We start from the raw sequence: 15,731 nt of genomic DNA, 5'->3' as shown, positions 1-15,731 counted from the left end.
AAAAAAAAAAAAAAAAAAAAAAAAAAAAAGATTTTTGTCGGTAATCAAGTCTGTTTCATAAAAACTATATAGAGTCATAAGGTAAAAATGTTGAAATGAAATACAGAAAGAAGCATTTATGCCACAAAGAATTTTTTCTGTTAGTTGGTTAGTTTGCCCCATGGGAAACACCGATGAAGACTGAATCTAGATTAGTCATTAAGTACATTTCTTACAAAATCCCTTATCATTGTATAAATTCTACTGAAGTGTTTTAGTTTTAAGTACTCTGTGCAGTTAAGAGTTTTAGAACCATTTTCATATGAGGTATCTTTGCTTTCATTCCAGCTCTTAGTGTTTACACAAATGGTTCTGAATGCTAGGAAGTCTCAAGTTTCCCTGGCATACTGTCATTTTTTTTAAGTCAGATCTGTCATGAACATTAGATCAATTAGGTCAAAATATAGTAGTTTTCATTATCAGGGGCCTAAGGGAAATAAGTAGAAATTGTCAAAAGAAGCAATTTTATTGCTAGGTTTAAAGTAGGTCACCTAAGACCCCAGAGATTAATGTTAATTGTGTCAACTTTACTCTTTCCTTTTTTTTTTTTTCTTTTGTAGTTCAAATTCTGTTTTTAGGCTACAGTTTTTCAGTTTTTGCCGGAATACAAGGAAAAATAGTTAAACAAAATCATAAAGAAAATTAAAATAACTTGCGCTTCAGAAAACTAGAAAATCTTGCATTTACTCAGCTGAAAATGTATTTATAAATTTTTCTAATTAAGTCCAAGGTTTTTTAGTACATCTCTTTAGATAATTCTCTAAACATTTTAATAAAACATGTTTTTGTGTTCATCCACTCTTTTTGAAAGACAACATGTTATAAATAATAAATTTTATGAAGCAGTAAATTTAGATTATATTCTGATCCAAGTGCAGTACTCAACATACAGAAAAATGAAGTAACTAGTTCATGTACATCTGCCTAACAGGCATGAGGATTGAATGTTTACGAATGTTTCAGAAGTCTTATTGAAGTTACATTATGTGGGCCTAGCCTAGCACCATGTTATAATTATTGTGAAGGCACTGAAGGTAGAAGGAATAAGACATTCTTTGCCCATGACTAGTAGAAACTGTCCTCTCACAACAATCCCCTTTAAAGCTCCAGTAAAATTTAAGATACTAAGTAATAAGAGGTCCTGTTTGATTTTTTTCTATTTCTAGATACAACAATAACTTTAAGGTAAAAAATAAAATTAAATTAACTGATATGTGGACAGCCAGCTGTGTGGATGAAGTGGGAGAGGTCAACACCAATGCTACGAAATCATTTGTCTTGGGCTGGCCCACAGTGAACTTTGTGGCCACATTTAGGTAAGAACCAGTTTGTCCTGTATTTGCTAGGGTTATGTACTCTAATAATGTCTAGATTTTCATCAGATTTTGTTTCCCTAATTTTTAAAATGAAGTTTTTATTCTGATTATGTATTAAATTAATAACTCATCTTTTGATACACATATTCAACAAAAATCTTTTGACACACTCAGTAAAAAAGTCCCTTATATTTCGCCTAGAGACCTTTTGATTAAAATATGTGGGCACCCATGGTAAACATTGTAAACTCTTAGAATCATTTACCTTGGTTTGACGAGTGATTTTTAAAAAGGGGACCTAGTGAGACAACTGGAGGGAAGGGAACTTCTGGGAATATGGAAGTAGAATGGAGTCAGATTTCTAGGAATCTCCCTCTTTCAAAATTCCCTTCTCTAAAGTTTAAGTATTTATTTTACATACTGAGCTGTTGAGCTTTATCAGTTCTTTTCATACCACTAAGTAGACCTTTACTAAAGCAGTTTTTATAAAATAGCCCAGTTAATCCCATGCAGTTAACTGGTCCATGCCCCTAGATTTTCTAATGAAGTAGTTTTTTGTTATGCAGATACAACTAATGTCATAAAATACTGAATTTCCTGAATTGTCTATCAGATTCTGATTTGGTATCTACAGAGATACAGAATATTTGTTCTTTTATTCTGAACCTTAGTTGGAACTTTTTGATTCATGACAAGCATACCAAAACTCCTATGATTTTAAGCAACAGTACCCCAAGTCCAAGTATTTGTTTTTCACTTAAAAGAGTTAATATTCATCACATGCACAGGACAGTTTTCATTCTGTTTCTCTTCCACTACCTAAACTACTTGGTCATCATCCTTAAGCTAGATAACTAAAATTTTCTAAGTTGTTCTAATAAAGCATTTTCATAGCACTAAATTCTGTTATGTTCTATTGGTCTGCCACAAGAGTTTAAGAGCTTATTTGGAGGAAGCAAATGTTTGTATCATTCTCTGTATGTCTTCTTTTCCATAACAGATTTTTATAGAAACTATCATTTCTTATTGTTTAATCTCCTTGGAGTTATAAAGGAAAAAGCCATTTCAAATGAAGGGTAACTACATGATATTTTTCAATCAAAGAATTTCCATGAAACTTGTTTTTAACTGGAGAAAATGTGGAAACACGTTTACATACATTCTGTTGTTCAAAATGTGGGTTTTTTTTAAACAAGTAGGATTACTGTTGATGTCATATGGATGTCATATACCCCTTAATGTGATGAAAAAGTAGTTCACTTTTAGTTTTCCTCTCAAAAATTCAGAACCCTAATGTAATGAGAAAAATATCTTGCAAATTCAAATTCAGGAGTATTATGAGGATACCTGACCAGTACTCCTTAAAAACTGTTAAGACACAACATGAAAACAGGAAAGACTGAGAAATTGTCATAGACCAATCAATAAGGAGACAAATAGCAAAGTGTGATGTGGTATCCTGGATTGGCTCCTAGAACAGAAAAAGATACTAATAGGAAAACTCACGTAATTATAAAGAGTTTTGTTGATGTTATGTTCCAGTATTTCTTAGTTTTGACAAATAGGCCATGATAATGTAAGTTTGACATTAGAAGAAAACTGAAACTGAATGAGATGTACACAGAAACTCCCTGTATTATCTTAAGTAACTTTTCTGGAAATCTAAAGTTACGGTTTTGGTTTTGGTTTTGGTTTTGGTTTTGGTGTGTGTGTTTTTGTGTGTGTGTGTGTGTGTGTGTGTGTGTGTGTGTGTGTGTGTGTGTGTTTTAAGTAAAGCATTGAGGAGTTCTGCCTCTGGTTTGGCAGAGCCAGTCTTAATAGTCTTAACAGACTGACCACTCTGTGTAGAACAGCCATAACATCTGAACAAAATACAAACAATAGCAACTCTATGTGGGTTCTGAAGAATGGGCAGAAGTTGGGAGATTTTGCAGAGTAATTCAAATAAGAAAGAAAGCACCAACATACAGTGAATTTCCTGTTTTTAAAAGATTTAAGCCTAAGGCAGACTACAGTCACATCATAGAGCGAGGTAACTAAAGCTCACAAAAAATAAAACATAATATCTCCAGCCTGAAGAAACAGTCTGAGTAAATGCTAACTACTGGAAAATGGGAAAGGGGGATGTCTCAAAAAGCACATCAGAGAAGGGAAGGTTTACATTCTGTGTATAGACTAAGTCTCAGTCTGACCATTGAACCCCACATGCATGAGATAGACTCCAAGTAGCTTGAAGCTAAGACCAAAGCAATTTAACTGAGTTGCTGACCACCACAGATGAAATTAGTTTATAACTTGAGTTAATAAAATTCATTGTCTGCTAAAACAAAAATGTTAATGCTATTTTACAAATATAACAGAATGCAGAGTCTCTGAGGTAAAGCATTTATAAAGTTCAGAACACCATCTAAACTTCCTTGACATAAATAACAAGTAAAAAACAAAATGTAATCAATAGAGGCCAACCCTGAGATGACCCATATGTTGAATTATTAGAAAAGATCTTAAAAGCAGCTTTATTAGTGTGCCTGGAAGGTGAAAGGAAACACCAATTGCAATTAATAAAAAGGTAAGAAGTCTTGGCAGAGAAATAGAAAATATTTTAAAAGGCTAAATGAAAATTTTGCAACTGAAAACTACTATACTTTAAATAAAAAGCCTTATGTGCAAAATGGAGGAGTCAGTGAATTTGAAGATGAAGCAATACAAAATGTACAATCTGAAGATCAGAGAAAATACTTTTTAAAAGTGGAACAAGTGCACCATGTATTTGTGGGAAGATGTCAAAAGATAACATCCATGTATTGGAAGCCCAGAAAGAAGAGAGAAAAGCCCAGACAGAAGAGATACTTGACAATATAATATTTTAAAACTCCCATATATGATGAAAAACAACGTACAGGGTTAAGTTCAATAAACCCCAAACAAGATGAGTATGAAGAAAAATACACTTTATATTGTGGACCAACTGCTCTAAATCAAAGATAAGAGAAAAACTATGAAAGCAGTCAGAGAAAAACAAGGCATTACATAGAAGAGAATAACAATTTGAATTATTGTGGACTTCTCATTAGAAGCTATGGAAGTCAGAAGAGATAAAACATCTTGCAAGTATTGAAATTTTTTTTTATATTTCACATGTTGAAAAAAAACTTTCAAAGTAGAATACAGTATCCTGAAATAAAGACTCAAAAAAAAACTTGTAATTTTTTCCAGTAGATAGTTTCTACAAAACTTAGTTAGTGAAAACTTTCAAGGCTAAAATGATATAGAAGGAAACATGAATCTTAGGAAGGGATTAAGACAATTGGAAATCACGCGTGCATGTGTGTGTGTGTGTGTGTGTGTCAGTAAATATCAAAGAAATCTGAGTCTTGATCAGCTTGAAATGCAAGTAGGATAGTAGCTTAAAAAGCTATCTTTTCTTCCCAGTTAGTAAACTACCTATAAAGAAACAAATAATAAAAAAACTAATAGCCTTGCCAGGCATGGTGGTGCTCACCTGTAATCCTAGAACTCAGAAAGCTGAGTCTGGAGGATTGCCACAAGTTTGAGGCCAGCCTGAACCATAGGGAAACCCCATCTCCAAAAATGAAACAAACAAAAAAACTGTATAACAATGAAATCTGAAACTAACAACTGCCAAATATATAAGAAATTCCCAATTGAAAAGCACAAACAATGTGAATTTTCCATGGTTTACTTTGGGAAACGAGTAGATACCCGCATCTCAAAAAGGGCCAGAGGAATTTCCTATCTCTGCCAGTACGTGTACTCTGATTTACAAACACAGGGATCTTTGTATACCAGAAAAACAAATGCTATGTCTGATTTTATATATAACTACATGATATATTCGGAACATTGTTTAAGACAGAGGAATTACTTAAATCTGACAATAAGAATAATATTTTAAGTGAAATTCCTAAGATGTGTCTTAGACTACAGAATCTTACAGATCAAATTAAAACTCACCCATTTTGCTAGCCTGATAGGAAATCTGATTTTCTTCTTTATTATATGTCTTATTTCATAAAGTAGAACCAGAATATAGGACACTTCTGGAAACTCCAAAACAGAAAAAAAAAAAAAAATGTTACTGGCCTTCATTGTATTGTAAACACTTCTAATGTCATCTTTATGCACAGAGCTGTCTTTTTACACTCAGAGGTGTTCCAACTTTTTACCACATGTGCAGGAGAGAGATCTTGGCTGATACAAAAGTTGGTGCCTAGAACTCAGCCTTTCCACTAGTTCCTGAAAGCTATTTTCTCTGAGTTCAATTTTTTTTTAGGGTATCTGAATTAATAATGTAGTCCTCAGCTCACATTGAGGGATAACAGACCTCATTAATCCTCCATAATTTAAAAGAATCTTCCAGTCTGCCTTGCCCTTTGGCTTTCTCCTAGATAAACTGCATTATTCTCACTTCGGTCTTAGTATCTTTTAAAATGTGCTGTAAAACACTAAGAAATACATTGACTTTGGAGTACTTAATCCTGTAAAAATGCCTAGGACTAAGAAGTACTAAAGAATGGGGAGTCCTGGAGTAGAAGAAGGTAAAATAAAAAATTACACAACATATGCTGTATATTCAAACAATAAATATTGTATATCTATGATAATAATATGGACAAATGTCACAAGTATATCAATAAAATGAAACCAGACACAAAATGATGTATGCTATATGGTTACATGTATGTAAAGTACCTGAAGAAGCAAAATTCTTCTGTGCTTCTGGAAAGCAGAATAGTGGGGACAAGTACCTGAAAAGGAGCATTTTCCAAGGTGATTTTCTGTATCATAATCTGTTTTCTGGTTTCACAGGTGTATTCACTTTATAAAAATACTTCAAGCTGCATACTTAAAGTTTGTGCTGTTTTCTGTATCTTATATGTCAGTTTAAAAATACTAAGAAGTGTATCAAAGGAGCTTTGAAAAAACATTGGGTCAAAAACATCTATTTTCCAACATAGACTTGTGCTAAATAAACCCCCGATTTGACATTAGTGAACCTAGAAAGCCTGTTTTAGAAAAGAGACTATACTAAAAGGAAGGAATTGTGAATGATAGAAATTGTATGGTCAGTGATTTAAAAAATAGACATACTATACTTTTTTTTTGGTACTGGGGATCGACCTCAGGACCTTACACTTGCAAGGCAGATGGCAGCAGTACTGAGCTAAATCCCTGGCCCAAAATAATATACTTTTTGATGACCAGCCTTGGAAGATTATGAAGAAAGCTGCTTAGCAACAAAGTTAGAAACAAATTACAAATATTCTTTTTCTGTACCATGTCTTTGTTTACTAGAAGTACAGTTTTAAAACTTGTGAATGGCAAGATTATATAGGAGGACAGTTACAGTGGCTCATCCCTTTTCCCAGCACTCAGGAGACTAAGGCAGGAGGACCTTGGTGAGTTCGAGGCCAACCTGAACTACCCTGTGAGACCATCTCCAAAAAAAAAAGAGAGAGATACTATAGGAATTAATTTGAAATTATTTTTAGCTTTAAGAATTAAAGGCAGCTGTGACAGCAGCAGAAACATTACTAGTAATAATTTAGTTGTGAATTCATCTTAATTAGGTTACAGTAATTTTTTTCTATGAACTAATTTACTAAATTCAAGTTTTGCTTTATGTGTTTAAAATAAAAAAGTTCTTTTTTCTAACAACAGACTGGTTTCTGGGTTGAGATATTTTTGTCTATATGACAAATTTTGTTTTCATCTCAGTATTAAGTATATTTTCTATTTATATGGCACTTTAAGCTGAAAATACACTGAGAAAATTAACCCAGTTTTACAGGTAGGGAGATTTGAAGCTTAAGTTAAGTGACTTTCCCATCATCAACTAGCTTGCATATAGATTCGAAATCAGGCATTTAAATTCCAAATCAAGTATACTTTCTACTAAAATAGTTACCTCCTGCTGACCTAATACTATGCATAGAAAGAGCAATAAAGTATGAAACAGGCCTGCCGCAGATTTAAAAACCTGCATTTGATTGTGTAATTTTTCCAAGGGGGCATTTTTACCTCTGGGATTTCCAGAACACAGTTATGCAAAGGTCTCAGATTATAAGCACAACTACAAAAGTAACAACATGCTGTTGATATTTTCATGTGGATTGGCAATCTTTAAAATCTTGCCATAAGTATTTTATGTGGTTTAATTGTTACCTTATATTTTCTTTTTTTGCAGTTCTCCAGAACAAAAAGACAAATGGCTCTCCCTCCTTCAGAGGTATTTTTCAGTATGCTCACTTTTAATCTTTAACTGGCAAGAAAGGAACTAAAAACTTTCTACAGAGATATGTCCCGAACTACTCCCCTTCTTAATGCAAATTGTTCCTTTGTCCTCAATATAAGCCACATATTATACTATGTAGGTTGTACACTAGCTACTACTTGCTGTAAATAATGTCCTCTCATTAGAGGTATTTCTTCTTTCTAGAAAAGAGAACATTGAGCTCTAGTTAGATCATTTTGGACAAATTAGTAATCTCTTTCTGCTGTTTCTGAGCTACCATTTGGAGTTAACAGGTTCTTCAAAGTGTGTATTAAGTTTTCATAAATGCAAGTTTTTTCACAGAGCACCTCAAAAATCCATAATTATCCCTACTATTGAGCCTGTGGACCAATGCAGCCAATGTAGGCTCAGTGGTTATGCCCACAACACCCCTGCAAGCAGGAGAGAACCAACATTTACACTTCACTGGAATACAAAGTGAAAGGGGAAAGGCCATTGTTTTGTTTTGCCTATCAGAGTATTATATGTGTTCCAGACTCATTCAGAGGTGACAGACATTAAGGGTAAAATGTCACCCAGAGGTGCCTTAACCTAATTGTTTCTTTACCTCACTTGACATTCGTATCCCATTCTTTTTTGTGCCCATGCCTAATGTCCTGAAATTTATTCAACCCATAATATAATCTGACTTTGCTGAGTCCTTCATGTCTTTAAAAATACCATATACATATATTTAAAATATTACCAAATAGATTTAAAAATAAACCATTAGTGAATACCATCTGACTCAGTGTTGTTTTGGGTTGTTGTTGCATTTGATTAGATACATCAATCTAGAGAAAGAGAAGGACTACCCGAAGAGCATTCCCCTCAAAATCTTCGCCAAGGACATTGGGAATTGTGCCTATGTAAGTGTTTCTCAGCCAGAAAACTAAATTCCACATCCCTGCGTAAGGCAGAAAACTCCATGGTTCTAAAGAGTCAGGCAGGTGCACAGACAGTGTTTGTGCTGTGACAGGCAAGCATTTAAAAATATTGTAAGGATCAGTGCATTTTTGTAGAGACAGACAGACATCTTTGCATGTATGTAAATTAAACCCTAGAGAAAATGAAACAAAAATTTTCTATTAACTGCAGTATTTAGCATTTATACTTGGAAAGAATATTGCTTTTCAGATGTCTTTTTCTTCCTTCTGGCATGAATGTTTCTCTGAAATCTTTTCAATAGCAAGTACAAGGGCTTGTAGTAAAGCTCTTCCCACAAGGAGGTATTTTCTATATAAGTAAGCAATTTTTTCCAACTTGTCACTTCTTAAATCAAGAGTCGCTCTGAAAAGTTGCTCATTTCTTGAGTTTTTAGGCATTGAATCCCTCAGGTTAAAATGTGATGGCACTTTAAGAGGCGAGATGTTATCAATGATGAACATGATAAAAAACATTTTTGTGTTTCTGTGGACTGTCATACTTCCACTCTAGATCACATAGTTTTGTATGTGGAGAAATACGTAGCACAAAAGTTATGTTTGGTCAAAAGCAAAAGTTACAGGAATGTTAGTGCCAGTTGTTAGTACTTGAAGAAATACTCAAATTTTTATGGTTTTAGACTACAAAGATCTGTAGCAAAAGGAAGGGAGGAAGGGAAAGATTCCCTTTCCTGCTTTGATTCAGTTATTGTTGCAGTTGATTACATTAGGGATTTTGTAGGCAATACCTTGATTACTTTATGTATTGAAGTTATGTGCTTGAGATGTCCAACTCTTCATTTTGCAAAAGGGACGTGGTCAGGTTGGAGTGTTCTGCTTTTATTACTAGTGCTGTGAAGAAATAAGTCAAGGATGAAGTGACACACATACTATTTTGCCCTCTAAAGTAATGTGCAAGACAGGAATCTTTTAGGCTGCTTTCAGAGTGATCCCCTGCAAGAGTAGTGTATATTTGTAAAGTGTGTTTTAACCTGGGCCCACCTGCCAGTGAATTCTGCTAATATGGAACAGCATCGTAACATTTGCAGTCTTGTCTACTTGGTTACTTTTTTACTAGCTAAAAAGCTCTGTCTTCTGAAATTGATTTCTTTAGTTAGTCTCCCTGATAGGCATGCAGGGAAAGATATATGTCCTATTATTTTTAACAAATGTGCCACATGTTAAGACAAATTATCTTAGAAGCCAGGTATTTGGGAAGATAGGTTCTCACTATATGAAAGACTTTATGAGACAGTTTCTTTAAATTAAATGGAAGTGATTTCAGTTTTTTTTTTTTTAAAAGCTGAAGCTGTTTTGAAATTAGTTTTAAAGTCTGGTATGTAGCATTCCTATGCCACCCTAGCAAAAGATAGATTGTGGGTTGGTTACTTCAAGCCCTCTCTGTTAGGATCCAAGACACTTTTGCGTAATCCTTGGAGCTACACAGGGAGCATATTTTGAAATTAATGTATTTAAAGTGTTTTTTAATAAAATTCAATTAACAAGCAACTTTTAGAAATTCTTTGTCCTGTCAAGTAATTGGCATGTATGGAAGAAATACTGTAACAGGACAAGTGATAAATTGTCAGTGGATTTTTAATTAGCTTTACTTTTTATGTCCTGTTTTTTATGACATTTTATTATATGCTGCCTTTCATTTGTGCCACATTAGTTTTGTCTATCAGCCATATGTTCCTACTTGCTGGTTTACCTGATAATTGGCATATGTAAAACTGACCTGCAGAGCAAAAAATATTTTTGGTAGGGTAGCGATGTATGTAATGTCTTTTGGAATTCAGTGACCTTTATAAATATCTCAGAATCTTAATTCCATTTCTGTTTCTTACAGATTATCTATTTTTAAGTAGCAATCTCAATGTAATTTAGCACAGAGTATCAATGATACCCTATGTGATGACAGTTGGTAACCAAATAGAGCTTTCTGAAATTTTCAGCTTTTTTTCCTTAGATTCATCAATTTTAAGTCTTCTAAAGATTTCAACGATGAAAATCTTAGTAGCCACAGTACCAGACACACAGAAAACACTCAATAAATAATTTAAAGCTTTAATTACATTTTGTAACTAGTTCTTATGATTTTACTTTAGCTGATTTTATAGCATGCAAAGAAATAAAAGCCTATACTGCGAAAGTAGTATATAGAATAAAATTTTGTCCAAAATTCCCATTACGTTATGGAAATGGGGGAAAAGGAACAGCCTCACGGGGGTGGGGGGGAGACAGTGTTGTGTGTGTGTTTGTGTGTGCAATGAATAGGAGTGTGTCCATTCCTCTCTTTGAAATATGCATTTTTTTTTACTTTTTTAAGTTCTTATATTCTGTGAGCCACGTATCCTTTTAGAGAAAAAAAATGATAAAGAGCCTAACGTAGCAGGGAATTAAAGTAACTCACAACCAAGAATTTGTGCTCTACTTTAGTCTTTTGCTTTACTTGGCCCATGCTTGAAATCCAGATGTTCCTTTAGATAGTATAATCATTTGACAATATTATTTGTTCACCTTTCTTAAAATTATTTATATTTGTATTTCTTTTTTTCCTACAGTCTAAAACTATAACAGTAACGAATTCAGATACAGCGAATGAAGTTATCAACATGTCACTACGAATGCTAGGGATAAATGTAAGTTACTCTCATTATTCTTAATTATAAACATTGATACTTTAGTTTCAAAGAAATGTTTAATTTTGATGTATTGTAACCTTCAATCATAAGACAGCTCACTATTAGTTACAAAACTCATATTTTGTCCCTCAAAATCCAAAAAATAAGGACAAGAAAAGCTTATTACCATAATATATAGGCACCATTTTATATTTTAAAACCTGTAAGAACTAAAAAGTATATGATTGGACTATAATTTTTAGAGTAATATATTTTTATTATATATGTTGTATACAAACACAAAAAATTTCAGGGGATACTAAGAAAATTTCAGCCACCCTCCTCTTCCTTCGTAGTGCTGTTTGACTCTTCTCCCTGATCTGCTTATCCTGTTGTTATTACAGGATTCCATCTTAGGGTCATAAATTCTGAAAGACTTTCTCTATCAAAAGTCTATGTCAGATTTTTACATAAGCAACACTTGTCTATATGCTGTATTGGCTGGCTGCAGGTCCTGAGGATGGTATAGATGGTACCTTTTAAGGACTAGTAAATTTTTAAAAGACCATTTTTAGATCATGGATTTGAAGAATTTTAGTATCATACCATACCATACTCTTCCCTATTTTGCTTTTATCTTCTGGCCCTTTCTTTTTCTGGGGTAGAGGTGAGTTTTTCAAATGCTCGTAGTGGAAAAAATTAGAATATTTGCCTTCCTGCTAGTTACATAAACATCACACGATGAGCACTTTTAGTAAAGGGAATGGGTTTTAGGTTCCATCCTTCTAAGAAAACACTTGAACATTTTTAGTGAGATTCTTTGTTATTAAAACACATATCATGACAAGTTTAAGACATTCCATAATATTATTACATTTTGATGTTGTCTTAGTTACTTTTCTCTCCTTGCTGACACAAAATACCCAACACCCAAAGTTAAAGGGGAAAAGGTTTATTTGGCTTACAGTTTGTAGAGGTTTCAGTCCGTAATCAGCTGGCTCCAAGGCAGAGTGGCAGAAAGGCAACAGTTCATGTTAGTGGAAGGTACCAAAAATAACAAGGGACCTTAACAGCATCTTTGTGCCTTTTATTTTATCCAGACTACTTAGGGTAGGTAGCACTCATACCCTTAATCCTAGTGCCCTCAGGCCTAGCACCGCATCATGAATCAGTCACACACTCTAGATGGAGCCATCTCTGAAAAATCTCCACCTGGTTCACATGAGGCTTTGGGGGGATATCTAAACACAAACCGTAAAAGATGTGCTCTTACCTAATACTATGCTAAGCCCTTAAGAATTCAGAACAACTAAAATGTAGGATAAGAAATATTAACTTGTAAAATTTAATGATATATTTAAAATGTAATTAAATTTTGTATACACTGTAGCATGGGGTAAAGCAGGCATCTCTGCATCAATTTCTAATGTATTTTATATATCTCTTAGTAAATAGTTTTATGAGTAGGAAGGGAAATTAATCATAACTCATATTCCTATCTGTGCTTTTCCTTTAGAAAAGTAATCAATCTTCTCAGATCAAAAATACATTAAGAATGTAAGCTATCTGGTTATACCTGCTCTAGGGTACTTTTACAGTGTTTTCAGATACTATATAAAACTACAAATAATTGAGGGGATTGAACCCAAGGCCTTCTCCCTGAATTACATCCTCAGCCCTTTATGTTTTACTTTGAACTAAGAGTCTCATTCAGTCACTGTGTTCCCCAGGCTGGGTTTGGACTTGCAGTCCTCACCGTCCCAGTCTCAGGATTACAGGCATGCACCACCACACCTGGATAAAAAGAAAAGATTTTTGTTAGATTGTTCTTCCTCCTTTACTAAGGGATCGGGCAAGGAAGATATGACTGCAAAGAGTGGGGAAGGGGCAAGTGGCAATCTGTATGGTACTCTCCAGAGCCACGTACCCTTATTAAAAGATAGAATCATGATTTTAATTAGAAGTTAATTAGAGGGCCCGGGGATTTAGCTCAGTGGTTCAGTGGCCTGCCTTGCAAGCGCAAGGACCCGAGTTCAATCCCTGGTACCAAAAAAATAAAAGAAGTTAATTAGAAGGCAAGAATGTGAAATATTGCCAACAGACCTGAATATCTCTTCTAGCTTTGTTTTAAAAAAATGTTTGCTTTATCCCTCCTAAAAGATTTGTTTCTTTCAAGTGGGACTTATAGTGTTGCTGGATTATAATTCTGCTGGTGAAAAATTTTATTGTTTTCCATGACTAAACCTATTTAGATAGAATTCTTTTTTTCCTCTCGCTCTCATTGAGTTTATTGGTATATTTTAGATATTCAGTACAGTTACATTCATTACTGGGATCTTGTACCTTTACATAACAGGTCTTGGTTCTCATTTTTTCCCCTTGTCCCTGCCCTCCCTTCACCCCCTCCTACCCTCCCCATTTACAAACACTTTATTTCCATTTTTTTCATTTTCTCATATTTTTTTTCTTTTCCCTTATTACCTTTCCCCTACCCTTCCCACTTTCCGTATACCTTTAGCAATTTTCTTCCTATTATCTCTAGATAGAATTCTAATTCTTTCTGACTCCCAGACTGGACTTGCCCAAAATAAAGCCATTGCAGACTGTGCCAAGTACCTATCTCCTCAAAGCCTTTGGTCATTCTTCTGCTCAGAAGCAACTGACCTAATAATTAGCCTTTGAGATTTTACTTTTTAGTCATAGGCACAGCAGTGTTTGTGGCTTTCTGGGTAACAAGGTTGTCTTTACACGGTCATGATGGTTCAGTTCATTATTTTTCTGAGAAGTCCAGAAACATCACAGAAATGAGGATTCAAAAGAAAAGATTAGCTTTTCAGAGTCACAAAGTTTGTTCTTCCTTTGAAAAAAGCACATTTCATGAGCTTGCTGACACAGGGAAGGTCCAGTTCAATTACAGTTTGTGAATCCCTGTTCAGCACTTGGAGAACAGGATTCCCAAGTCCTTGGAGAATGGGAGGTGGGTTGTAGGAATTAGCCTACTGTACCATCTTAAAAACTGTAACACTCCCATGAATCTGAATAGCATTTATATTGTCTGCAGGTTTTTCTTTTTCAAAACATAAAAATGTAAAATAAAAGTGTTGCTTTTGTTCAAGTACCAAATATGAAAAAAATTTTTTTTTAATCTCCCAGGGTTCTGAGAGAGATTACCAGTTATGGGTCAATTCTGGAAAAGAAGCAGCACCATACCCACTCATTGGTAGGTTTCTGTGAAAATCTAAGATAGCACTGTGTTTTAATCTTAATTCTAAATGTCTCAAAATTGGTTATTTTCCCTAAGCGTAAATACTATTAAATCTCATTTGATATGTACTTAATATCTGTTCATCTTTTTCACTCAGGCAGCTGAAAAGGTATAATTAAGAAACCAATTTTCCTCTTTGCCTTTTCACTTTGAAGTCAGAACTGTCTTGCCAACTGTTTTTCTGTAAGAAAACAATATATACTGGTATTATTTTTTTCCATACATTTGTTTTTCATATTCAGTTCTTGAATTTTATGTTCTTTTTCCTACCAACCACATTGCTTCTTTAGGAAATTAATCCAGTTTTGCACCTCAGTCAAACACCTGCCCCATGCCCAAAACTCTGCTGAGTGTCATAAAGAAATAATTACCTCATTATGCCTCCAAAAAGTCCTTGCAGACTAATTTACCAACTACTACTTCACTAGCCACCTTTTTCTGTATCCAAATTTTCCAGCATTTGTTTTGAGAAAATACTGACAGATTACATCTTATGCACAGAGATGAGTGCAAAATTGACCATATTTTAGGTCTATGTTTTGATGCTCTGATTTTTATAAAAGGAAATAAGCAACAATGAAAATTGTCGTTACCTAAAATTATTTAAATAAATTAGATTGAATTAAAACTAGGTAAATGGCAATTTTTAGGCTTGCTGTAGTTTCAACTTTCATTACTAGCTTTTACTGAAAAGCCACGAGACATGGCTGTCCCATACTTAGCAACAGTTTTTTCATGTTTGCAATATATAATGAATATATTCATGGTGGGATATTAGTATATCGTATACATATCACATATTGATTCTTTTTTATTTCCCCTTTTATGTGCCTTGTAAAACAATTGTAAATTCCCTGCTATTTTGATAAATGAATTTTGTATTATTGCCTTAAACTCTGGAAGTTGCTATAATGTGTAAATCTTAATACACTTATATTTTATGCCTATGCCAGGAAGACAGAGTTCATTCATCAGTAAGAGTTCAATGATCAGAGAAATTACTCTCTCAACAAAGAATCTATAGCATGTAGTATTTATGATTACACTAAAGGGACTCAGTGATTTTGGTACTAAAGAACAAAAAATCACAGTTTTAGTCAGATGTCCAGCTTTTGGTTTTTCTACTTTGTAAATTCTCTTTTTCATCTGTGTCTGTATTTCTAAACCTGAACAATTTTCCTTATGATTATGGCCTGTGAACACCAACTTCAGGGCAGCAGTAAGAGGCAGGCACAAAACAAACCAGTCCCAGATACTCTTGAAATGTTT

General features: G+C 34.0%; 1 protein-coding gene across 3 annotated transcripts in view; it reads left to right on the top strand.

Moving 5' to 3' along the window:
* Nucleotides 1-15,731, top strand: part of Arhgap20 (Rho GTPase activating protein 20) — a 104,848-nt gene that overhangs the window by 68,961 nt on the left and 20,156 nt on the right. For all 3 annotated transcript variants that reach the window (XM_010610654.3, XM_010610655.2, XM_010610653.3), the window contains exons 4-8: nucleotides 1,206-1,355; nucleotides 7,564-7,605; nucleotides 8,435-8,519; nucleotides 11,138-11,215; nucleotides 14,351-14,417. In XM_010610654.3, coding sequence (XP_010608956.1) covers nucleotides 1,206-1,355; nucleotides 7,564-7,605; nucleotides 8,435-8,519; nucleotides 11,138-11,215; nucleotides 14,351-14,417 — 422 coding nt within the window. The remainder of the gene's footprint in view (nucleotides 1-1,205; nucleotides 1,356-7,563; nucleotides 7,606-8,434; nucleotides 8,520-11,137; nucleotides 11,216-14,350; nucleotides 14,418-15,731) is intronic.

This window comes from Fukomys damarensis, unplaced genomic scaffold (genome assembly GCF_012274545.1).
Source record: "Fukomys damarensis isolate Sample0158 unplaced genomic scaffold, DMR_v1.0_HiC HiC_scaffold_16, whole genome shotgun sequence".
In the NCBI taxonomy this organism is placed as follows: Eukaryota; Metazoa; Chordata; class Mammalia; order Rodentia; family Bathyergidae; genus Fukomys; species Fukomys damarensis.
This window is presented reverse-complemented; position numbering and strand designations above follow the sequence as displayed.